We start from the raw sequence: 23,484 nt of genomic DNA, 5'->3' as shown, positions 1-23,484 counted from the left end.
GCCCCCCATTTCCCCTCCTCAGGCCTCTCCCAACCTCCTCCTCCCGCTGGAGGCCTAGAAGCTCAGACAAGACCCTTGGTGCCCCCTCCAGCCAAGTGCCTGCTTCTTCCCCACACAAAGTCCCTGAGTCCTAACCCCAGCCCCTCCCTGAAGTGCCATCCCTGCCAGTCTACTTACAGGTGGGCTTCTTGAGGCTCTGGGGGCTCGGCAGGGTGCCTGTGGCTCTCCGGTAGCTTAGTCGCCTGCAAGGACACAAGGGGATGGGCAGGCCCATGAGCTGGGCCAGAGAACCAGTCAGAGGGAGCCTTCTGGAAAACTTGAGGAAACCGAGGCCCGGATCCCACAGGTGGCACAGCCTGGCACGCCAAGGGTCTCCTGCTTTGCACCGAGTTCCATTGAAGAGGGAAACTTTCACAAACACGGGTTCGAGTCTCTCGTTCTGGGAGAAGCTCACACAGTCCAAGATGGTCACACCCAGGGATCCAGCCCAGTGCCCACGGTCAGTGATTGGTCATTACTTTCCCGTGACTGATTCTCAAGGAAGGGAGGCCCCTTCTCCACTCTCACTCGGCCTTCCCATCTCTGAGGAAGCTGGAAAATGGCAGAACGATGCCCAGGAGAAGCAGAGGGCAAAAGGGACCCTAAGTCGACACTCTTCTCCCCTCAGCCTGGCACATTATCCAACATGGCCGCCAGCACAGAGGCAGCCGCCAAAGCCTCGTCTCTGAGCTGAGAAAACGCCCTGGGCTCTTGGAGGAGTCTAGATTTCTACACTTAAATGCAGCTAACGAGCTTTCCCTCAAGACCTGTGAAGCCAAAGGAGCAGATGGGGCTGGGGCTCCTCTGAGAAAATAGAGCAGGAGTTCTCAAACTTCAGCACCTCAGCATCACCTGGCACGTCTGCCAGAACACAGACCTGAGAGTCTGCTCACGGCGTCTCTCACTCAGCGGGTCTGGGGCAGGGCTCAGGGACCTGCATTTCTACCAAGTTCCCAGGGGATGCTGATGCGCCCAACCTGGGGACCACACCATGAGGGGCACTGAAATGGCTGAACCCTGAGGTCTCTCGTTACCACATTCCAGACCCAAAAAGATGGAAGAGGGCTACAAACCTCAGGGGAGGCAAGGCAGCCATAACTGCCACCCCCTCCGACCCAGGATTTACGCTTGGGAAATCTCTCCTGAGGAAATCATTTGAAATATGAGGAACAGCCTATGTGAAGATCATTATCGTAGCCTTGTAGCAGTGAAGCACCAGGGACAACTGGAGGTGTTCAGCCACAGAGAAGGAGTGAAGCCACTTAGGTACGACCCTTCCTGGAGAAGGCTTCCCCGAATGCCTGGACCAGGGCCAATCCTCCTACCATGGCCTGGCAGAGCCCTGCGTCCTCCTCCCGCACACCCATCACACCTACAGCAAGTGTCCATCTGAACCAGGTGTGACTTTCCCGCTAAACTGATGCCTGGCACAGGCCAGCTCAGCTCCTGATAAATACTGGCTGCCCAGGAATGAATGGTGTATCCCCCGATTAAATATTTAGCCACTAACATCACACAATAAAGAATAGGCAATAATGTGGGAAATACTAATGTCAAAATGTTGTTAAAAAAAAAAAAAAAGGAAGACATCGGGGCCGGCCCCCGTGGCCAAGTAGTTACGTTCACACACTCCGCTGTGGCAGCCCAGTGTTTCATCAGTTCAAATCCTGGGTGCGGACATGGCACCACTCATCAGGCCATGCTGAAGCAGCATCCCACATGCCACAACTAGAAGGGCCCACAAATAAGAATATACAACTATGTACCCAGGGGCTTTGGGGAGAAAAAGGAAAAAATTAAAAAATCTTTAAAAAAAAAGCAAGACCTCAAATTCCATATGTAACACACATAAAAGGTACAAGAAGGAAATAAATCGTGCTGTTTAGATAGTGGCAAGACTGGGTCATTTTCTTTTCCTCCTCTTCCTCCTCTGTATTTTTATATTTCATTTCTCAATTTTCTCTAAGTATATATCATAAAATATACACTAATTTAATAACAGATTTCTATATATTTATTTAAATCTCAAAGAGTCATCACCTCTGGTTATGGGTCAAGAAGGAAAAACACAAGCGTAATTGGTACTCACCTCAGGGAACAACACACAGTGGGCCCCTCTGGCTGTGCTGGCAGAGATCGGGGGCTTCGTCATGTACCTATGCCTCTGGCCACTCCAGAACCACCCCCTTACAACACACCCCAGACCCACCTTTCCTGGAACTGCTTGGAGGGAATAAGGCCAGCTCGAAGGTTGGTGTCGCCGACTCGCTTGGCCTGCCACCACGTGGGGTCGTCCTGACTCACCACCTCCAGGACCTGCCTGCGCTGGAAGGGCAGGCCTGCCTCCTGGCAGGGAATGGCCCTGTCCTCGCGAGGGTTGTAGTGGAAGAGGGCCCGCATGAACACCTGCAGAGGAGGGGCTGGTGAGGCGGCCCTTCAAGCTGGAAGCAAAGATGCGTGACGCCACATCGAAGGCCAAAAGACAACCACCGTTCACAGTTACAAAGAACAAGTAGCCTTGAGAATAGAAAGCCAGTCAGAAACACACTGCACCTGTTTCTTCTTCTTCTTCCACCATTTTAAATATTACAGTCAGAAAATCCATCAAGAATCAGACAATGAATAGATGGGCCCCATGTCTGAATTTCTCTTTCCAACCTAAATATTTCCTTATTTACCAGATCTGCTGTCCCCAGAAAGGCCTCTTAGCACGCACAAGGCAACAATTAGTCCTGGGAACAAAAAGTAAAGGCAAGCACAATTTGTAACTCCAGCATTACCTCTGAGATGCTCACTGCCCCCGAGGAAGTCAGCAGCCATCTGGCAAGTAAGTAATCTGGATGCTTCCGTAAGAACATGAACATCAACAAAACTAGTTACTGACTCCTCTTCGTTACTCTTCAGTGGGTAATTGACATCGACGGGTGTTACAACTCACTCCTGCCTCATCTGTCACATACTCGGCCAAACCCCAAGACTCCCCTTTACCCTGAAGTCACCCCCTCTATCATTCAGCGGCATAAATTTATTTTATTTATTTTTATTAACAGTAAATAGAAAAAAAAAGGCTAGAGGGCTTCCTTACATCCAAATCATATTCCTAGATTCAGCTGGACGACTATAAGAACTTTCTGGCCAGACACTGTGAGGATAGATACCCTCATCCAGCCATAGATGTTACCAGGGTCCCAGGCACTCAGAGGACAGTATAATCTTAAATGGCCGGCCCAGATCAAGATCCTGGGCAAGAAGAAATGTTTAGGAAGGATGGGCTAGGGGACAGGATACCCATTTTGTCCTCCAGGAAAACCAAGTTCTCTCCCTGTATCAAGTTAGAACCTGCGAAAGCTGCCGATGAGGACCGCATCAGCTGGTCCCAGGAAGAACCACCCTCCCTCAGGTAAGAGTCCGTATCATGTACACCCTCGGAGTCAACAGAAGAGCGCAAAAAAGAAACGAGCCATGTAAAGATTATGTCTTCATTTGCTGCAAAAACTGACATCAAAGACATTGTCCGTTATCAACCCCCATTCATCAAAATATTTATTGACATGAACTCTGTGCCAGGTGCCGTAATGTCCCTTTTCTCATACTGGGAGGCCGGGGCTGGGAATCAGCTTTCTTGAAAAACTGGCACGCTTCCTTCCATCCACTGATGAAGAGTCTGTAATTCATTACGGTCTCCTTTCTGCCTCGGCTGCCAGGAAGTTCAGATCCAAATTTACTTGAAATCAAAGTAATGCCTCTGCTATCCTCTCTGCCAGCCCCTCAGCTCAGATCTTAATCCCTCACCTGGGCTTTCACGCCAGTCTCCTGCCAGGTCTCCCGCCTCCAGGCTCTACCCACTCCCTGCTTCTCCAGGTGGCTATCCCGGGGGCTTTCCACAACACAAATATGGTTGCATCACTCCCCTCTTTAAAAAACAAACAAACAACAACAAAAAACACATCTTTAAGCGCTTCTTACCGCCTACTGGGTTGTACTTGGGTTGTGGGGTGCCTTCCCATATCCCGCAGGGCCTCACCATTTCAGTGCACCCCAGGCTGACTTCCAGCTGCCAGCACCGGCATCTCTGCCCAAAGGCTTCCTCTGGCCCCTGGGATTTGCTCTATCCTAATCCAGCAGGCAGGAGCTGCTGGCGATCAAGCCCCTCATGCAGCCTGCTGGGAGGTGGTGCACAGATGCCCCCAGCGACTCGGACTCTGGGGTGGGATGATGGAGGCACGTGTCTACAGGGGAGCCCGAGCTCTCCAGCAGCATGAAGCCCACAGTGGTAATGTGCTTGACGACACACCCTTTGCTGCACTGGCCGCCTTCCCTTCCCCGCTCCTGTACCGGCTTTTCCTGGGGTCACCTCCAAATAAACCATGTGCACTGGAATCTTGGTCTCAGGCTTGGCTTCTGAACCCCAAACTATGTAGGGATTGTACCAAAACCCTTAAAACATCTGAGGCCATTCAGAGGGTAGCCTTGACCCATGTCCCCAGCACGCCCCCCTCCCTGCAGCCCCCTCACAGTTCTCACCAACCCCAAACCACACTGCTCTCCATTCCTCTGAGCCTCTGCATGCGCAGCTCCCCCTAAGCATCCCTCCACCTCTTCCTCACCAGGGAGGTCCTACTCATCTTCACCTGGCTCAAGCCTCGTTCCAACACCCCTACGACGCAACACCTTCCCAGGCGCCCGCAACTCCACACGGACTCCTTCCGAAGCACTCAGCACACAGCGAGGAAAGTCCTGCTCCTAGCACTCCTCTTCTGGACCAGGACCCTCAAAGCTGCTAACCGTCCCTGTCCCCAGCACCTGGCAGAGCGTCCGGCACAGAAGAGGCGCCCAAGACGGTAGGCTCAACGGAAAATTGAACAAATGGCAGCTACTGAATTGGTCCCAAAGCCAGCACGTTTGGTACCTTCTCCTCCGCACGGCCCTGACTTTCTACTTCACTTAAAAGAAGCTTGTCTTTTATTAGTGAGCTACGTCAAACCCTGGTTGGAAAGAGGCAGGGTACAAACAAATGAGTCACACTGTGACTGATTCACAGTTCTCTCCCGAGCACACGTTCCGGGGACCAGACGCGAGATCCCTTCCCGAATGACCGTCTCAGAGGCTGGGCGGGAGCCCTCCCCGCTCCCACCCGCCATACCTTGCTCTCCTTTAAGCGGTCCTCCTCCTGGGTGGCTGGGATGATTTTCAGGGTGATGGATCCCTGCGAGTGGGCCTGAAGGGAGAGAGGGCACAGGTTTACCACCTTCCAGGCCTAACCTTCCATGAGCTCACGTCTCACTTCCCAGCTCTGAAAACTCACGTTCAGAAGGACAGTCAGACGCACTGCCTCCCCTGTGGCCCACCCTTCTACCGTGGCGCTGGCTTGACTTAACTAAAGCAAAACTCAGAAACCAAGTATTTGCATTTTCATGGGACAAAGAGACAGAAGATTTTAAATGAGAACCTGAGGACAATGCAGGCACTGAATTCCAATGTGCCAGCCCTCCTGACGAGGGGTGCCCCGACGGCTGCCCTTCTCCCTTTTCTCTAGGGTTATTTTATTTGTTTTTATTTATTTTTACTATTTTTTTTTTGAGGAAGATTAGCCCTGAGCTAACCAGTGCCAATCCTCCTCTTTTTGCTGAGGAAGCCCGGCCCCAAGCCAACATCATGCCCATCTTCCTCCACCCTACATGTGGGACGCCTACCACAGCATGGCGTGCCAAGCAGTGCCATGTCCGCACCCGGGATACGAACCAGCAAACCCCGGGCCGCCGAGAAGCAGAACGTGAGAACCTAACCACTGCACCACGGGGCTGGCCCCTCTAGGGTTATTTTAATAACGTAGCTCCGCTTCCTTTCCCTCCTTCCTGCCTGATTTGGGGCTGGTGCCCAATCAGAACTTCCCTCTTTGCTTCCATCTTCCCCAGCCGGCTATGCGATCTCAGGCTGCTTCTACCTTGCCAGGGGTTCCCCTTGCCTCTCCTGGATAGAGGCTCTGCACCCCCATGTGGGGGGCCCACGAGGAAGGATGCTGTCAGTCCATGAAATCATCTCACCCCATGGTCTCCCCGGCCCTGCATCGCTCTGCAACACAAGGCACTCAGTGCCCAGAACCAGGGAAAGGGCCGTGGGGGCAGGGAGACCGGAGGGCCTGCCTGCCACCAGCGCCCCCTACAGTGGGGGCCTTAAAGAGAGGGCCTCCTCTCTTCAGATCATCCTAGTCCTGCTCCCCAAACCATGAGAAGTTAGCAAAGAATGTCACACTGCGGGAGGATGCCCGAGGATAAAGAGGACAAAGCTGTGATCGGGGCTTTTCACAATTTTGGTTTCGACTTGAACCCCCAGAATGGACTCAGGTCGCTCTCATCCCAGCATTTAATACTCTAAAATCCCCTTACAGTTGTGAAGTGCTGCGTCCTTTCCCAGATGTTTTCATCCTAAGGATAAGCACACATTGGTTGAGAAACCATCTGTATGCCAACTTCACAGGAAAGGAAACTGCAACTCAGAAGGACGTGATGACTCGTCCAAGGCTGCACACTAGAAAGTGATTCAAACCCAGGACCAGCTGACCCCAGAGCCCTTGCTCTCGGTCCTCCCTGTGCTCAGCTTTGTACTCCACATTCCTCAGTCCTTTGGAAGAGGGGACTCTTTTGGGGGGCCCTCCCAGTAGGGTCATTGGGCAAGGGGGCTGGGGGAGGGGGTGGCTGTGCTGCAGAGAAGGTTGGAGAGAGGCTGGTGGTCTGCATGCTCCACTCCTCCTGGCCCTCACCCCGCAGCCCAGGCACACTGTAAGGCTGCTTTGCCTGAGGCCTCCCCATGAAAACAAGAAGACTGAGCCAGATCTGTCCTGGCTCCAGGAAGCACCCTGCTTTGTGTCTCCAAAAAACACTCCCAGCACACGTGCAGCACGGACCAGAATCTGGCTGATCTCGTCGGGCCGCTTGTGCAGGACGGCAATCCCGTTCACTTCTCGGAGCTCGTCTCCAACATGGACCAGGCCTAGGAGACAGAGGGGCTGACCGTCAGCACAAGAAGGGGGCCTCAGCCCCCAGAACTTGAGCTCTGGGCACTGCGGGGCCCGCCTGAGGAACCTGCTGCAGGGCAGACTCAAGGTTTAAAAACGGTGAGTGGGACTGTGATGAAGTGAGGCCCTACTGCACGCTGGGTGCCTCCCTCAGCATCACAGCCTCACAACCACCCGGTGAAACCCCCAATTTACAACTTGGCAGCTGAGATCCAGAAAAATTATGCAGCTTGCCCACGGCCACACTGCTAAGGAATAATGGAACCAGTGTTCAAACAGTTCTTTTGACATAGAAAGCTGGTGCTCTTTCTGCTATGACCTATGCATGGTAAAAATATCATTAACTCCTCACTTTCGTGGGTTTACAGACATACTCCAAGAACATCTTTCTCAAATCTTAACAAGGAAATGAACGGCATCAGGGAGGATGTCGTCAAAAGTGTTACACCCATCTGTCCGCTGGCTTTAACGACAAGTGTCTCCGTATACTAGCCCCTATTTGTTACTCAAAGTGGACACTGGCCCAGCAGCATCAACGCCACCGAAGAGGTGGTTAGGAGTACAGAATCTTGGGCACACCCAAGACCTGCTGACTCAGAATCTGCATTTTAACAAGATGCCCGGGGTGTTCATGTGCTTGTTAATGTTTGAGAGGCACTGGTCTAGGATGGTCACAACGAGAATTCCCCAGACTTTTGGGGCAACACTCCCCGACCTCAGGAGGTTTGTCTCCCAACTTAGTAGCTCTTCCACACACTAATGATTCTCAATCCATTTTCCACCCAAACAAATCTGGGACAGAAACATCCACCTCGGTAACAGCAGCAACGGGCTGTTGGGCAAGGGTGTCCCTGCCCCAGTTAGGGATTACCCGCCAAGCCCATGCTGCATGCTTCGCTACCTCAGTCCTCGGGCTTAGCCAACACATGAGCCCTTCTGATCACCCCCAAAGTACTCCACACCTGAGATATTTTCAAACAATTAAAATTTCTGCTGTGCTTGGGAAGAAGAGAATTCCAGCTCCACTCTCAGAAAGCAAAGCATATCCTAAACAGAAGACCAGACAGGAAGAGGAAAGGAGTCCTGCGGCCAAAGGGAAAGGCTGGGGAATGATGGCCACCATCTCGGCCAGGCCGGCATTGATGCCACTCACCACTCCGGTCTGCTGCGCCTCCTCGCATGATCCTGGCCACCACAACAGCCCCTGAGTGCTCATCCCGCCGGATGGTGGCCCCCTGCATGGGAGACAGAGCGCGTAGCCTCCTAAGAAGCAGCCCCAAACCTCAGCCTCCGACTCTCTGGACCCAAAAGAGCTTCCTCCGTCCCTCCCTCCGCCACCCTAGAGGACACATCAGAGGGGACCTTTCCAATGCTGAGAATGAAATAAAACTGACACCTTGCATTAGTACAGTACAGCACTCTACAGTTTACACAAAGCACAACAGCTCTGTGAGAATCTCATTAGGGGTGAGGGACCGGGGCCCAGAGAAGACAAGCATCGAGGTCACCCCACTGGTGAGGAATAAAGCTTTTTGTGATGCCCAAGCCAGTGCTTTCTCTGTCTGATCACTGTCCTTGCTACTTGCAAAGACATTTAATAAAGAGGAGAATATGTGCCAGCACATTTTCAACCCGCCTCCAACCGATCACAGGTTTCTGGGCCTCCTGCTGTTGCCGAGTGGAACCAATTACGCCCCAGCCAGAGCTTCAGGACCAGCACTTGGCCCATGAAGCTCAGCAGAGATGATGTCTAGGATGAGAAAGGCACTAATGAGCCCTCGATTGTGTGCACCGCGTTGCTGGACTGCGGCGAGGCAGGGCAGCGGGCAGGTGGAGAGCTAAACTCTGGAGGCAGATGGCCCTGGGTTTGAATCCACCCTGCCATTTACTAAAAGCATGTGGCCTTAGCAAGGACGCCCCTTATCTTCTCGGAGTCTGTTTCCTCTGCGGGGTGGGACAGCATTTAACTCACGGGGTTGTTGCAAGGATTACATGAGGTAATGCATGCAAGGTACTTAGCACACAGTAAGCGCTCAACAAATGCCAACCATTTTATTATTCGCTGTAACTGCAAACACATTGGCACACTTATAATTCACTTCATTCATGTCACCTATTTGAAGTCCAGTCATGCGTCGCTTAATGATGGGGATGCAGTCTGAGAAATGCACCGTCAGGTCATTTCGTCGTTGTGTGAATATCATAGAGTGCACTTACACAAACCTAGATGGTAGAGCCTACTGCACAACTAGGCTACGGGTACCAATCGTATGGGAGTGTTGTCATTGACCAAAACATTGTTATGCAGTGCATGACTGTACATAAGATAAGTATTGCTGGAAAGAGAGGCCTTCAGCTAAGAACCCCGTGGCTTCTTGCCTGCTAGACCTTCGAACTTTCTAGCATCCCTGTCCATCCTTTGCTCCTTTCCTCCATCTCGGCAGATGGGTTCCTCCCATCTAGGCTGGTCCCTCTAACCCCGCCCTCCCTCTCCCACAATCTCAATGGCCCCTCTCTACTGGCTCCTTCTCCTGGTCCTAAAAATATTATCAAGTCTTTCCCATCAGTAAAAAGCCTGCAGGCCCCACCCACCAGCAGCCAGTCTTGGCTCCCTTGGAGCAAACTTCTCAGAAGAAGAAGTGTGTGTCTGGTCTCTCTGCTCCCTGTCCTCTGAGTCACTCACCTCCCACAACCTCAAACACACCAGCAAAAGCACTGCCGACCCGCCAGCTGCCAGCTCCATCGCCACCCTCAGCCTTCTCTCCTCTGATCTCCCTCCTGTCTGATTCTGGGGCTCGCCCTCCCTCTGGAATTCTCCCTTAGCCTGGGCCCTGGTGACACCTCTCCCAGTTCTCAATGACAATTCATCTCCTTTGCTGAGTCCTTCTCTATCTGCCTTTTAAATGTTGATGAAAGGGCCAGAGTCTCACCCCTGCCCTCTTCTTGTCTCATGCTGTATACTCCTTCCCCAGGTGGCCTCAACCTCTCAGGCGTGCTTTGAACCCCTCCTGGATGCTGGCGGCTGCCACGTCTCTATCTCTGGACACATAAGCCTTCCACCCCCTGTGCATCTCCACCTGGCCGTCACACAGGTCCCTTGAATTCCATAGGCCCTAAGCTCCTCCTTATTCTCCCTCTTGAATGATGGCCCCAGCGTCGACCAGTCATCCCAGCTGGACACCTGGGCATTATCCTAGGTGCCCCTCGAGACTGCTGCCCAAACTGGGGCAGTCATAAAGTGACATTAATTTTACTTCTGAAATACTTCTTGGATTTCTCTTCCCTGTTCCACAGGCCTGGGTCAAGCCCTGTTTCTGAGCCTCAGGATCTGGCCCCCACCTTCCAATCAGTCCTCTGCTCTGGCCTCATCCTCCAGGCCACTTTCTACTCGGTAGCCAGGGTGATCTTTCTAAGCTGCAAGTCTAGTCACGTTATTTCTTACTTAAAACCTTCCCATGGCTCCCCACTGCCTTTGGGATCAAGCTCAGCAACTGTGTATGGACAATCAGGTTCTTTATCACCTCCTCTGGTCTGGCCTCCCCTCCTTCCCTCAGCCTTGCACCATGTGCACCCCAGGCTGCTCAGAGCTCCTGGAAACACCATGCCGGTTACCTTCCCATGGCTCTGCCCATGCAGTCCTACCATGTGGGAGGCCCTTCCTCTCCCTTTTCCTCCTGGAAAACTCCTGTTCCATTGTTGGAATTCAGCGTGGGCATCATCCCTTCTAGGAAACCCCTGGCCACTCCCTCCTGTAAACTCCCAGAGGGCAAGGACTAAGTCTGAACCATCTCTGAACTGCCGGCATCCAACACCGTGCCTGGCACACAGCAGGGCTCATGTTTGCTGAGCCGATGGGCGACGGCCCCATTTTGAAGGTAGAGAAATAGAGGCAGAGGAAGGATCCCGTCTGTCTGCAGACACGGTTCATCAGAGGCCATCTGGTGAAAGGGGAAGTGAAGAGAGCCAGCTGTGGCACTATCTAGGGCAAGCACTCGATTCTCTGGCTTCCACTGCTTCCCTCTATCTCATAAACAACTCTGTCCCTTCGCTCCGTAAATCAATGCTGAACCAGGACCAAAATGATAGCAATCTGTCATCTGGGGAGAAGAATGGCTGCTGCCCTGTGCTTCCTCAGTATTCAGGGCAGAGACTGGCAAGCTTTTTCTATCAACAGCCAAATGTAAATATTTTAGGCTTTGTGAGCCACACGGTCTCCATCACAACTACTTAACTCTGTCGTTGCGATGTAAAGGCAGCCACAGACGATACGTAAATGAACGGAATGGCCAGGCGCCAATAAAACTTTATTTACAACAACTGGCAGTGGGCCGGGTTAGCCCTTGGACTGTAGTTTGCCAACCTCTGGTTCAGAGCATGATGATCAAGCTGCCATATACAGCTGTGCAGGTTGTCTACTGCACAAAGGAGCTTGGCCACGGTTGAGGCCACTAGTGGCAGCCCTGACAAAGCTGCCACCACTCACTCCAAAGTCTTCAGGAGGGTCCCTTCCCACTTTTCTAGGTGGGTGGGGGTGGGATACAGGAAGAGGGTGGAGAGGGTGGGGAAGAGAGGTGGATGCCACATACCAGGGGTTCCTTGTTCTTCACCAAACGAACAATCTTCACTGATTCTTCCTCAAAATCCTCTTCAATATTATCAGGCAGAGGGGGGAGAACAGGGTCGAAATTCTTCTGGGCCACCGTGTCGTGTACCATGAGCATGGCCTGTCAGGAAAGCAAGAGAAAAGCAGGGCTGACCCCAGAGCTCACACGGGTCAGGGGTCCGGGCTGCACAGTGGTTGGGGGGTCTCGGATCTCATGCCGGAGAGACAACCAGCCAGACGCTGGCGCCGAGGTCGCCTCCCTCAGGAGTCTCCTCTCCTCAGCCTCCCGACCGAGGGCTCTCTCCTGCCCCCATGCCAGGAGGCACGAGATGCGTGGGTGGGCAGGGACTCGGCGTGACTACCCTGAGGTGGGGGGTAGACAGCAGCTGGAGCAGCTCCCTCTCATCGCTGTGCGCGGAGGCGGCCTGCAACTCCTCCATCACCTGTGGGGAAGGAGACACAAGGTCGCAGACGGCTGCTGCGAGCCTGCACCCCGGGCCTCAGACCCAAGGGCCCTCCCAGCAACCGCCACAGCACCCGGGGCGCCTCGGACCCTCAGCCTCCCCAGGACCGACACCCCCAGGGAAATCCTGCCAGGGGTCAGAAGAGCATGCAGCTCTGCGGGGTAATCCTAACGCGGGCTGACCTAGTTAGCCATGACTGGGCCCTATTCGCCCATGTGGACCTTCTCACGGAACTCTCACGATGAACTCAGTGTAGCTCATACTCGTTATTTTGCCACTTCACAGGTGAGAATTAAATGAGAGAGATTAAATATCGTGTCCAAGGTCGAAAAGCTTGTAAGTGGCACAGCCAGGATTTGAACCTGGGCTTATCTGGCTCTACTGTCTGTGCCCTCACCACTACCCTATTTTATAGATGAGGAAAGTCGGCCTCAGAGAGGTTGAGTGATCTGTTTAAGGTCACAGAGCTAGTAGTAGAGGTGGTGCTGAGCCTGGGAGCCCGGCAACCCACTGTGCCCCTAATACATTCCATACTGGAGAAAGGCACGGAGACCTGCCCCCACAGGCTGCCCCATCCTCGCCAGGCCATCTCCTGCGTCAGGTGAGTTTATTCAGGAGCTGGCTTTAGTAGCCAATCAGGACAGCTTTTCCCAAACCAGGCAACACAAAGGACAGGTCCACAAGACACCAAGAAGCATTCTTTTAAAAAACGAGAAGCCAGGGGCCGGCCCCGTGGCCAAGTGATTAAGTTCACGCACTCCGCTTTGGCAGCCCAGGGTTTCGCTGGTTCGGATCCTGGGCGCGGACCTAGCACCACTCATCAAGCCATGCTGAGGTGGCGTCCCACATGCCACAACCAGAAGGACCTACAACTAGAATATACAACCATGTACTGGGGGGCTTTGGGGAAAAGAAGAAAACAAAAACAAGAAGCCTGCACCAGTAAGTGGGGACGCACTGCCAAGTCCCTTGACCCCAGGACTTCACATTGGGCCTCCCCAAAGCACAGATGCAAGGTGCTCATCTGACCTATTCACGTCACCAGTCCTCGACAGTTTGGGAACTGCTGATCTGACCAAAACGCTCTCACTTCACAGCTGGGAAACAGAATCTCTCGGGAACACAGAGTAAGTGGGCGTCATCATGTCACCATGGCCTCCGGCCCAGCCCTGGGCTCTCGAGTTCCTCCCTGCCTGTTAGCAGGCCCAGGGAGGAGGAGAAGGGAAGGAAACGCCTCTTCATCTTTGGGCTCTCAAGTCCTGATGTCCCCTAGGCTAAGAAACGGTGACAAGTCAAGACGAAGGAGCTCTACGGGGGGGGCTGACACGGTAAGGAAAACCCTGGGGCTTACATCCTCCGCGAGGGCCACAGCGCTGTGCAGAACGGGGGTTGGACTTTGCGTCTCGTAATAGCGAAGCTTCTCGTGAATCTGCAAAGACAGCGGATTTCAGGCTGGGGCCTCCCAGGCCAGCTGCCCAGATTTACCCTGGACACCACACAACCCACCCACGGCTGTGAGGATGCCTAAGGCTGCAGCCTGGGGCCCTAACGGGTCAGCATCAGAGAGAGCCCTGCATAGCGGGCTAGTGAAACCTTGCTGGGGCAGCCGGATGGCCAGGATGACCCCAAGTCAGCTAGGAAGCCCTCTGGACACCCTCACCAGGTGGGATGAACCAGAGTTGTTACCTTCATTAGGTAACTGAGACTTTTTTCACTGAAAACATCCCTCAGGAAGCCCATCTCTTCCTTGTGGTTAGAGTCAGGTCTGAGCTGAGAGGTCAGCAGCGCCAGGGTCTCATGCAAACCTGAGGACAGTGTGACAACAACAAAGTACAGCAAATGCAATGGGGGACCCCGAGTGGACCCCCAAACAACGCTTCAGCCCTGCCATGTGGACATTCTCTGCCTAGGCTCTCATTCCCAGGGCCTGGAGGCAGGGCAGCTCCTGTGAGCCAAGGCTGGCAGCAGCCTGCTTTCCTTCCAGTCCCGGCCTGCTGGCAGGCTGTCTTCAGGGCTATGGCGGGCCCAGCCAGGGGAGGCGCTCACCGGAGTCCTCGGACAGCACCGGCATGTCTGTGCTGGTCAGATCCCAAGTCTGCCTGTGGATTCTGGGAGAAAGGGGGTGGGAGAATGAAGCTCCATCAAGCATATTCATTTAACAAACAGTGATTACACACGTACTGTGTCTGTCCGTGACCACTCTGGGGACAGAGGCAACGGAAACAATTAATTCTCTGCTCACTTTTTTCACAGAGGAAGGAAAGAAAACTAAGATTTTCGGAGTGCTCCAAAGGTGCCAAGCATTGTGCTGGGTGATTTCATACGACATTCTTCTTAGTCTGCCCAAAGCTCTGAGGAATGGGTACTAATATTCCCATTTTACTGATGAAGAAACAGAGGCCTGGAGGAGTTCAGTAACTTTGGGGTCAGCATCCATACTCGGTGGCTCTTCCAGGCTGGTCTCAGAGGTGGGAAGTGGCCCCTGCCTGACAGTGGGTGCTGTCCCCCACAGCATCGCCCCTCCCCTGTTACCTTCTAAGAGGCCTCTCTGAAGTCCCTTGCCTGTGACACTTTCAACAAGTACCTGGCTGGGCCTCAAGCTCCCTCCTTCCCCACCAGCCCCAAGCCCCAACCTGAAGGGAGCGAGCATAGGGAGAGAGGAGGAGGAGAAACGAGAGTCTCCGATGCGGGAGGAGGGAGCCCTGTCTCAGCAGGCCCCTCAACGTGCTCTGCAGCACGTGGACCTCAAAAAGTCCTCCTCCAGAGGGGACAAGGAGAGTAATGATTCATTCATTCCGCAAACAAGGAGCCAGCCCCACTGCGCCCGAGCACCGGTGCCACCAAGATGCATAAATAAGAATCGTACCGGCTCTCCAGCCACCGCCCCCCCTCTACGCCGGACTCACCCTCTGGCTTCTTCTAGCTGTGCCCACCGCTCCCCCCCACCCTCGAGCGGCCAGGCACAGACTCCAGCTCGCCTTCGGAAGGAAGGAACCTGTGGGACGAACAAGGAGCGCGGATGGGAAAAGGACAGACGAAACCGGGGGGGACGCACGGGGCTGCCTCGGAGGATGCCGAGCGGCGGGAAAGGAGCTGGGCGCTCCCGGGGGAGGCGGGTGCGCGGAGGAAGGCTGGGGGCCGAGGGGCGGGGACTGATCCCCCTCCCCCGGGGGGCTCAGTGGGCCGCGAGGCTGCGGTGTGCACGAGGGGCGGTCTCGGCCCATCCTCCCCGCCCCGCCGGGCCCCACCCGCCGCGGCCCCCGTCCCTTGTCTGTTCCCCGCGCGGGCTCCTACCTGGGCGCGCCGGGATCGCGGCTCTCCGACCCGGAGCCGCGCGGGTGCCCGGGGCCTCGGCCGCCGCTGGCTCCGCCCTCCCGGCCCCTCCCTGCCGCGGCCGCGCCGGGCGGGGGTGGCTGAGCCCGAGGAGGCGAGGCGCGGGGAGGGGTAGGGGGAGGGAGAGGAGGAGGGGAAGGGGAGGGGGAGGGGAGGGGGAAGGGGAGGGGGCGAGGGACGGGGCGCGGGAAGGGGAGGAGGAGGAGCTGAGGGAGCCCGCGGCGTCTGGCACCGCCAGTCCTCTGCTGGCCCGGGCTCCGCTCTCCTGCGTGGTACCCGCTCCTCAGTGTCCTCCCACCCGAGCCCTGAGCAGCCCCCTGCTTGTGTCCCGTCACCCGGACTCAACCAGTCTTCTCTTCTGTCCCCACCGCCCCCGCATAAGCTTCCCCCCCCCACCAGCGTGCTGCGAAGTGAACACTTGCTTAACATATAATTCGATTTTGCAAACGTTTATTGAGCGCCCTCCAAGTCCCAGCCACTGTGCCAGGGGGTGGGGGTTCAAAGACGACCAAGACAGAGCTGCTGGATTTGAGGGCCTCGCAGGCCGGGGCGGAGGATCGGCCGGACGCGAGGGCCACTCGCCGTAACAATGCAACGTGCTGGGAAAGATTTATCGGTGCGCGGTGCCGGGGCCGCGGAGAGGGAGGGGAAGTCGAGCTGGGGAGACTGCGAGGCTCGAGTCGGCCCCTGTGCAGGGGGTGGGGCTGCGGGGGGAAAGCGGCTCGTGTGCAGGGCTTCACCCGGGGGACCAGCTCTGAAATGGCCGTGACGATCACTGACTTTTATTGTGCTTTCTCAGATAACTCCTCAGATCACTTCCCATCACATTAGCTCCTGAGAGAGAGACCATTACGATCCGTGCTCTGTAACTGCCGTGCTCTGTAACTGAGGAAATTGAGGCTCAGGAGTGGAAGGACGGATGTGGAGGAGAGGGCAGGAGCTGCCGGGTGAGTGAGCAGGTGGTTGTGGGTATTAGAGGCTGAGGAGTGGGCGAGTGAGTCCCCTCCCCTCTCCTCCAGCAGCAAAGAACATGAAGCACACGTCGGGAGCAGGGGACCCCGAGATTAAGTCTGGGAGCAAGTCTTGCATGTCGAGGAGAGATTTTGGTCAACAGACCCGTAGCCTGCAATGCTGGGGAGGCTGTCAGGAGCAGAGGATCATGATGACACTTCCCTCCTTTCTCAATGTTATCTCCACCAGTGCTTCTAAAATGTAAGGTGCCTATGCAGCCCCTGGGGCTGTGTAGGGCTGGAGTGGCTCCAGACTCCCATTTCTGACAAGCTCCCAGGTGATGCGAGGCCCCTTATCTTGGGACCTCACTTTGAATAGAGAGAGACTACATGAGACACATTCTTACCTGGGGTGCTCAGTGTTAGAGAGCTATCAAGAGCGTCTGAAACAGGGTCAAATGGTTTTTGACAAGGACACCAACAAATGGTACAGAAACAACCAGACGTGTGTATGTGTGTGGTGGGGAGGGACTCACTCCCTCCCTCACGCCACATACAAAGTTCAATTTAAGAGGGACCAGGGCCTAAACATAAACTAAATTGATAGAGCTTCTAGAAGAAAACATAGGAGAATATCTTCTCAATCTTTTGGTTTGCAAAGTTCCCTTAGAAAAGACAAACAGTATAGACCCTAAAAAATGTCGATAAATGGACTTCATCAAAATTTAAAACTTCTGGGGCTGGCCCCATGGCACAGTGTTTAAGTTCACACACTCCACTTTAGCAGCACAGAGTTCTCAGGTTTGAACCCCAGGGGCAGTCCTGGGCATGGACCTGCACAGCACTCGACAAGCCATGCTGTGGCAGTGTCCCACATATAAATCAGAGGAAGACTGGTACAGATGTTGGCTCAACAACAATCTTCCTCAAGCAAAAAGAGGAAGATTGGCAAGAAATGTTAGCTCAGGGCCAATCTTCCTCACCAAAAAAAAAAAAAAAGTTTTCAGTAATAAATGTGATTTTAAAAAAAATTTTTTTAACTTCTGTTCACCAGAATACACTATCAAGAAAATGAATACAGAGGCTGGTCCAGTGGCACAGCGGTTAAGTTTGCACGTTCTGCTTCAGCAGCCCAGGGTTCACTGGTTCGGATCCCAGGTGCAGACCTATGCACCACTTGTCAAGCCATGCTGTGGCAGGTGTCCCACATATAAAGTAGAAGAACATGGACATGGATGTTAGCTCAGGGCCAGTCTTCCTCAGCAAAAAGAGGAGGATTGGCAGCAGATGTTAGCTCAGGGCTAATCTTCCTCAAAAAAAAAAAAGAAAAGAAAGAAAAAGAAATAGGCAAGCCACAGACTGAGAGGAAATATTCATAACAGATATATCTGACAAAAAAATTTACATCTGGAATAAAGAACTCCTGCAACTCAATAATAAAAAGACAAACAACCCAGCCAAAAAACAGGCAAAAGACGTGAACACACACTTCACAAGAGAAGATACATAAAATAAGCATATGAGAAAGTGCTCATCCAATATCATTTTTCATCAGGGAAATGGAAATTAAAGCCACAAGCAGGTATCCGTATGCCTGCACAGAGGGTTAGAGCAAAGAGGACTGAGGACACCAGGCTGGGTGAGGATGCGGAGCAGCTGGAGCTCTCAGACCGCGCTGTGAGGATAACAGGGTACAACCACTGTAGAAAACTGTTTGGTGGCTTCTTTAAAATGTCAAACATAGGGGCTGGCCCCGTGGCCGAGTGGTTAAGTTCTCGCGCTCCGCTGCAGGCGGCCCAGTGTTTCGTCGGTTCGAATCCTGGGCGCGGACATGGCACTGCTCGTCAGACCACGCTGAGGCAGCGTCCCACATGCCACAACTAGAGGAACCCACAACGGAGAATACACAACTATGTACCGGGGGGCTTTGGGGAGAAAAAGGAAAAAATAAAATCTTTAAAAAAAAAAAGTCAAACATACATCTACCCTGTGATCCAGCAACTCTGCTCCTAGGTATTTATCTGGGAGAAATAAAATCATCTGCCCATAACACAGGTACGACAATATTCAATGCATCTTTAATTCATAATAGCCAAAACCAGAAAACAATCCAGATGTCCATCAACAAGTGAATGGATAAATAAATTGTGGTATAGCCGTACAGTGGGATATTTACTAATCAGCAGAAAGAAACAAACTACTATTCAAAGATTATCCCCATCAGGCAACAACATGGGTAATGTCGGAATATAGCATACCGAGTGAAAGAAGGCAGACACGAAAAGCACATACTGTATGATTCCAGGGGTGTTGTGATCTTGATGCTGTCACTGTACTCAGAGGCCTTGACTTGGCTGGTCCAGAAATCCAGTTTATTATTATTATACAAATTACCTAAATGACTACAGAAGATAGAGAAATATTAATGGATCAATTTCAATAGAGTTGTCAAAGACTTGCTCCTTTCAAAACCCCAGATAGTTCCACAGAATTCTACCAGACACTCAAGGAACAGATCGCTTTAACTCTTCTAGAATATAGAAATAGAAGGAAAGCTTCAAGATTCTTTTATGTAGCAAACATAGCATTGATACTAAAACCTGTCAAAGAGAGCCAAAACTAAAAACAAACCCTACAAATGTCACACTTATGAAAAAATCCTAAAAACTCTATTAGCTGACAATTTCACCAGAACACCAAAAGAATAATCCACTATGATAAAGTAGAGTATATTCTTAAAATGGTTTAATATTTGGAAATCGATTACTCTAAAAAATCTATTACTATAAAAAGTGGAAAATTCATATGACTATCTCCATAGATGCTGAAAAGGCATCCATACATGATTTTTTTAAATATCTTTCAAAAATGAAGGTGAATAAAAGGTTAAACATAAAGTTACCACGTGATCCAGCAACTCCACTCCTAGATACACACCCGAGAGAAATGAAAATGAAAGTGCGAGAACTTGCACAAGAATGTGCAAGCAGTATTACTCAGAATAGCCAAAAAGTGGGAAAAATCCAAATGCCCATCAATTGATAAGTGGATAAGTCGATTGGGATATAACCACACAGCGGAATATTGTTTAGCAATTGAAAGGGAGAAGTACTGACGCATGTGTCAACGCGGAAGACCCTCGCAACATCCTGTCCACTGAGAGAAGTCAGTCGCAAAAGACCACGTACCACGTAGTGTATGATTCCATTGTTATGAAAAACCCAGAACAGGCAAATCTACAGAGACAGAAAGATTACTGGTTGCCTAGGCTCGGGGCATGGACGTGGGGGGTCACTGATGATGGGTACCTTTCTTTTTAAGGTGATGAAAATGTTCTAAAATTAGATTATGGCAGTGGTCTTACAACTCCGTGTGTATACTAGAAACCACTGAAGTGCACACTTTTAATGGATGAATTTTATGGTATGGAAATTATATCTCAATAAAGCTGCTTTTGTAAAAGGTAAACGGTCTAAATCCTCCAATTAAAAGACGGAAATTGTCAGACGGGGTTAAAAAAGCAAGACTGAACTATGTGCTAGCTAGAAGAAACTCACTTTAAACATAAAGACACAGATATGTTAAAGGAAAAGGAACGAAGAAATATTTCCCATGGAAATACTGATTAAGAAAGCTGAAGTGACTAATATTAGGCAAAGTAGACCTCGAAATAAGAAATATTACCAGGGATAAGGGGAGATATTCATAATGGTAAGGGATCAATTGATCAAGAAGACATATCAACTGTAAATGAGCTTGAATGTAATTATCCAACCTCAGGGGCCTCCCGTCACCAGAGTCATTTAACGTCCCTCTGGGCCTGTTGGTCAATGTGAGTAGAGGAGAAAAAGAAATGACAGGCGTAGACACTAGAAAGAAGGAGGCAGCCCAGGTGATACACGGTGTACCTAGAAACGCCAAAGAATTGGCTAAAAATAGCAATGATGAGAAAATTAAATAAGATGGCAAAGTACACAATTGATATTAAAAAGTCAATGACTTTCCTATGAATCAAAATAAATAATTATAAGGAAAGAAAAAATGCCAACCAAAGCATTAAATACCAAGTTATAAACTTAAGAGGAAAAGAGAAGGATCTTTCGATATGTGGGGAAAAAAACCTTTAAAAGTCTAGTAAAGGACATGTACAACAAGCTATAACTCAAATAGGTAAGGACAAAGATAGTTCAATGCTGTAAATATGTCAATTCACTTTAAAATAATCTCCAAACCCAATGTAATGCCAATTAAAATATAAAAAGGATTTTCAGAGGGAACTTATTAATGCTACTAAAATTTATCAGGAAAAATGAGCATTGGTGAATATCAGAAAAATTCTGAACAGGAAGAGCTATGGGACCAGGTGGGGTGGGTGGCGGGCAGCGCTAGCCCTATCAGATCCGAAACACTTCTGATGTGAAAACAATTTTTTAAAGTTTAGCACTGAAGAAACCATCAACAGCTAGACAAATAGAACAGAAGAGAAAGTACAGAAATAGTCCTCATGTATATGGTAATTTAACTTTTTAGAAAGATGACATTATAAATAAGTGGGTGAGAGGAATTACTAAAAAAAAATAGTGTGGGGACAACTAGCTACTCTTTATGCAAAAGGACAAAAAGGAACCTGGATCCCTACCTCACTCCTCATACCAAAATACTTTGCCAGTGGATTTATTTTTATAATCTTGGAGTGAGGGAAGGCCTTTCTAAGCGAAATCCAAACCCAGTTTATAAAGAAAAAGATAGAAGGGCTGGCCTGAGGCATGGTGGTTAAGTTCAGTGCGCTCTGCTTCGGCAGCCCAAGGTTGCGGGTTCAGATCCCGGGTGTGGACCTACGCCACTTATCACCCATGCTGTGGAGGCGTCCCACATACAAAATAGAGGAAGATTGGCACAAATGTTAGCTCAGGGCTAATCTTCCTCAGGAAAAAAAAAAAGACAGATATGTCACTAAAATGTAAACATTTTTATAGACAAAAATATTGTAACATGATATATCATATGCAAGATATGCAATCAACAGTTAAATCCCTTAATTTAAAAAAGTAAACACAAATCAATAAGATTTAAAAAAAAGAAAAATGGTCAAAGAAAATAGCTGCTACAAAAGAAATACATACAGCCAATAAACACACAAAAAGATGCACAACCTCATTCGTAATCAAAGAATTCTAAACCAAAATAAAAAGTGACGTCTCTTTTCACCTATTAAGACAAAAATGTTCAAGTGTGTTGACATCTAGTACTGTCAAGGATGTAGGGAAATAAACATGTTTACACAGTTGGAAGGAGTGTTATCTGGTGCAAACTTTCTGGAAGACGATTTAGCATTATTTACTAAAATGTTGATATGGACATGTCCTTCAGCCCAGAGGATACGTGGGCAAGCAGGCTGGAAGGAAAAGCAAGCAGGGAGAAATATTTGGATGAGCGAGAGTTTAGAGCTGGAGTGCGAGGGAGGGCTGGCCCCAGGACAGAGGAGGTGACTCAGAGCAGAGTTGACCAAGACAGCTGGAAGCTCAGGAAGGGGCCGCCTCACCCAGCCAGGACCCAGTCAGAATGTACCGGCCGGGGCAGCCGAGGATGAAACAGGAAGATGACTTCAATGTCAGAGGATTGAATGATCTGGGGGTCCATCTTCACCGGGACAGGAGACTATAGGAAGCACAGTCTGGAAAAGAGAGTGTCAATGATCCTCCTCGAAGAGGTGACAGAGAGAATCTGCTTCAGCCTAGAGGTCTGCACCATTTGGTTTGGCATTCAGCCCAGGCACAAACGGAGAGGGAACGGGGAATGATTCCAAGAGGAGAAATGGGCTCCCTCCCCGATGGGCTTCAAGGTGAGTCAGGAGGATCTGAGAACAGGTGGCCTCAGCCCATTTACATCTCAGTGAGAACAAGGAAAGCATTGTGACTACCTTTTTTGGAGATTTTTGATAGCTTTTCCTATTGTTCATTGTTTTTGTTACCCCATCTCAAAAAAAAAATGTGTGTGTGTGTGAAATAGAATGCGCACACGGGCAAGTGCATAAACAAGACAACTTCACAAATTGATGAAAAGTGAACGCCTGTGTAGCCACCACCAGATGAAGAAACAAACTCTGCCACCCTCAGAAGCCCGGTGTGCCCCTCGCAGATCACAGCATCTTCCCACAAAGATAACCACTGCCCTGACTTTTTCAGTGATTGCTTCTGCTTTCTGGTTTTACCATCTAAGTATGTATATTACAACAGCGTACCCTCCCGTATGGTCGGTTTCAAAACTGCCTCTAAATGGAATCACACAATATGTCTTTCCAATGTCTGGATTCTTTCACTCGACATTATCTTTTTTTTTTCCTACAATTTATGCCTGTCATCTGTAATGTGTGTTGTTGATATTCTCTCCCACCCTGTGAGTGTGTCTTTTGGCTCTTCATGGTGTCTTTTGAGGAAGTTCTTAATTTTAACGCAGCCTAATTTGTCAGTCTTTTCCTCTGTGGTCTGTACTTTTTGGGTCTTGTTTAAGAACTCTTTTCCTACCCTCGGGCCGTGAAGATATGCTATATTATCTTCGAAAAGCTTTATCATTTTGCCTTTCACATTTAGTTCTATAATCCACCTAGAACTGACTTGTGTGTGTTATGGGGACAGGGATCAAGTGTCATAGTTTTTCGTTGTGGGTACCTGCGTTTCCCAACGCTACTTACTGAAAAGACACCTTCCCCCACTCCTCTAGGGAGCCAACCTCATCATCGATCGTGTCCCATGGGGCTGTACGTCCCATGCCCCAGGCCAGAGGCTTCAGCACCCTGAATATTATAAACACACATGCACACACACAAATGTATTAAAGAACACACGGTGTTTCTTCACATTCGGAACATTCTCAGCAATTATTTATTTCGTTGCTGCTTGTATCACAGCCTCTGTCTGCTCTCACTGTGGGTCTCCAGTAAAATGCATGTTCCACATTCTCACTGTTTTAACCCCCATTTCTCTCACCCTCTCTTCCCCGTTTTCCGTCCTTCGGTGTCTCTGTGTTTCCTTCTGGACAGCTTCTCCTGATACATCTTCTAGTTCACTGTTATCATTTCAG

At 50.8% G+C, this 23,484-nt stretch overlaps 1 protein-coding gene and 1 long non-coding RNA gene across 3 annotated transcripts in view; one reads left to right on the top strand and one right to left on the bottom strand.

Moving 5' to 3' along the window:
* MPP3 (MAGUK p55 scaffold protein 3) overlaps positions 1 to 15,559 on the bottom strand; it is a 32,984-nt gene extending 17,425 nt beyond the window's left edge. Inside the window, exons 1-12 of one of the 2 annotated variants that reach the window (XM_023652457.2) lie at positions 15,416 to 15,559; positions 15,028 to 15,116; positions 14,168 to 14,229; positions 13,808 to 13,926; positions 13,473 to 13,550; positions 12,020 to 12,100; positions 11,641 to 11,778; positions 8,208 to 8,289; positions 6,944 to 7,029; positions 5,183 to 5,257; positions 2,249 to 2,445; positions 178 to 242 (exon numbers count right to left, since the gene is read on the bottom strand). In XM_023652457.2, coding sequence (XP_023508225.1) covers positions 178 to 242; positions 2,249 to 2,445; positions 5,183 to 5,257; positions 6,944 to 7,029; positions 8,208 to 8,289; positions 11,641 to 11,778; positions 12,020 to 12,100; positions 13,473 to 13,550; positions 13,808 to 13,926; positions 14,168 to 14,192 — 946 coding nt within the window. In that variant the 5' untranslated portion in view covers positions 14,193 to 14,229; positions 15,028 to 15,116; positions 15,416 to 15,559. The remainder of the gene's footprint in view (positions 1 to 177; positions 243 to 2,248; positions 2,446 to 5,182; positions 5,258 to 6,943; positions 7,030 to 8,207; positions 8,290 to 11,640; positions 11,779 to 12,019; positions 12,101 to 13,472; positions 13,551 to 13,807; positions 13,927 to 14,167; positions 14,230 to 15,027; positions 15,117 to 15,415) is intronic. The other variant, XM_023652458.2, reaches the window with a different exon arrangement.
* A 379-nt stretch (positions 15,560 to 15,938) lies between these two features.
* On the top strand, positions 15,939 to 20,325 carry LOC138916133 (uncharacterized). The gene is made up of 3 exons (XR_011422893.1): positions 15,939 to 16,070; positions 16,254 to 16,401; positions 17,459 to 20,325. It is a non-coding gene; the product is annotated as an uncharacterized lncRNA (long non-coding RNA).
* Positions 20,326 to 23,484: the final 3,159 nt, after the last annotated feature.

The sequence above is a fragment of the Equus caballus genome, chromosome 11 (genome assembly GCF_041296265.1).
Source record: "Equus caballus isolate H_3958 breed thoroughbred chromosome 11, TB-T2T, whole genome shotgun sequence".
Lineage (NCBI taxonomy): Eukaryota > Metazoa > Chordata > Mammalia > Perissodactyla > Equidae > Equus > Equus caballus.
The sequence above is the reverse complement of the archived record's forward strand: the minus strand, read 5'-3'. Positions and strand labels throughout refer to the sequence as shown.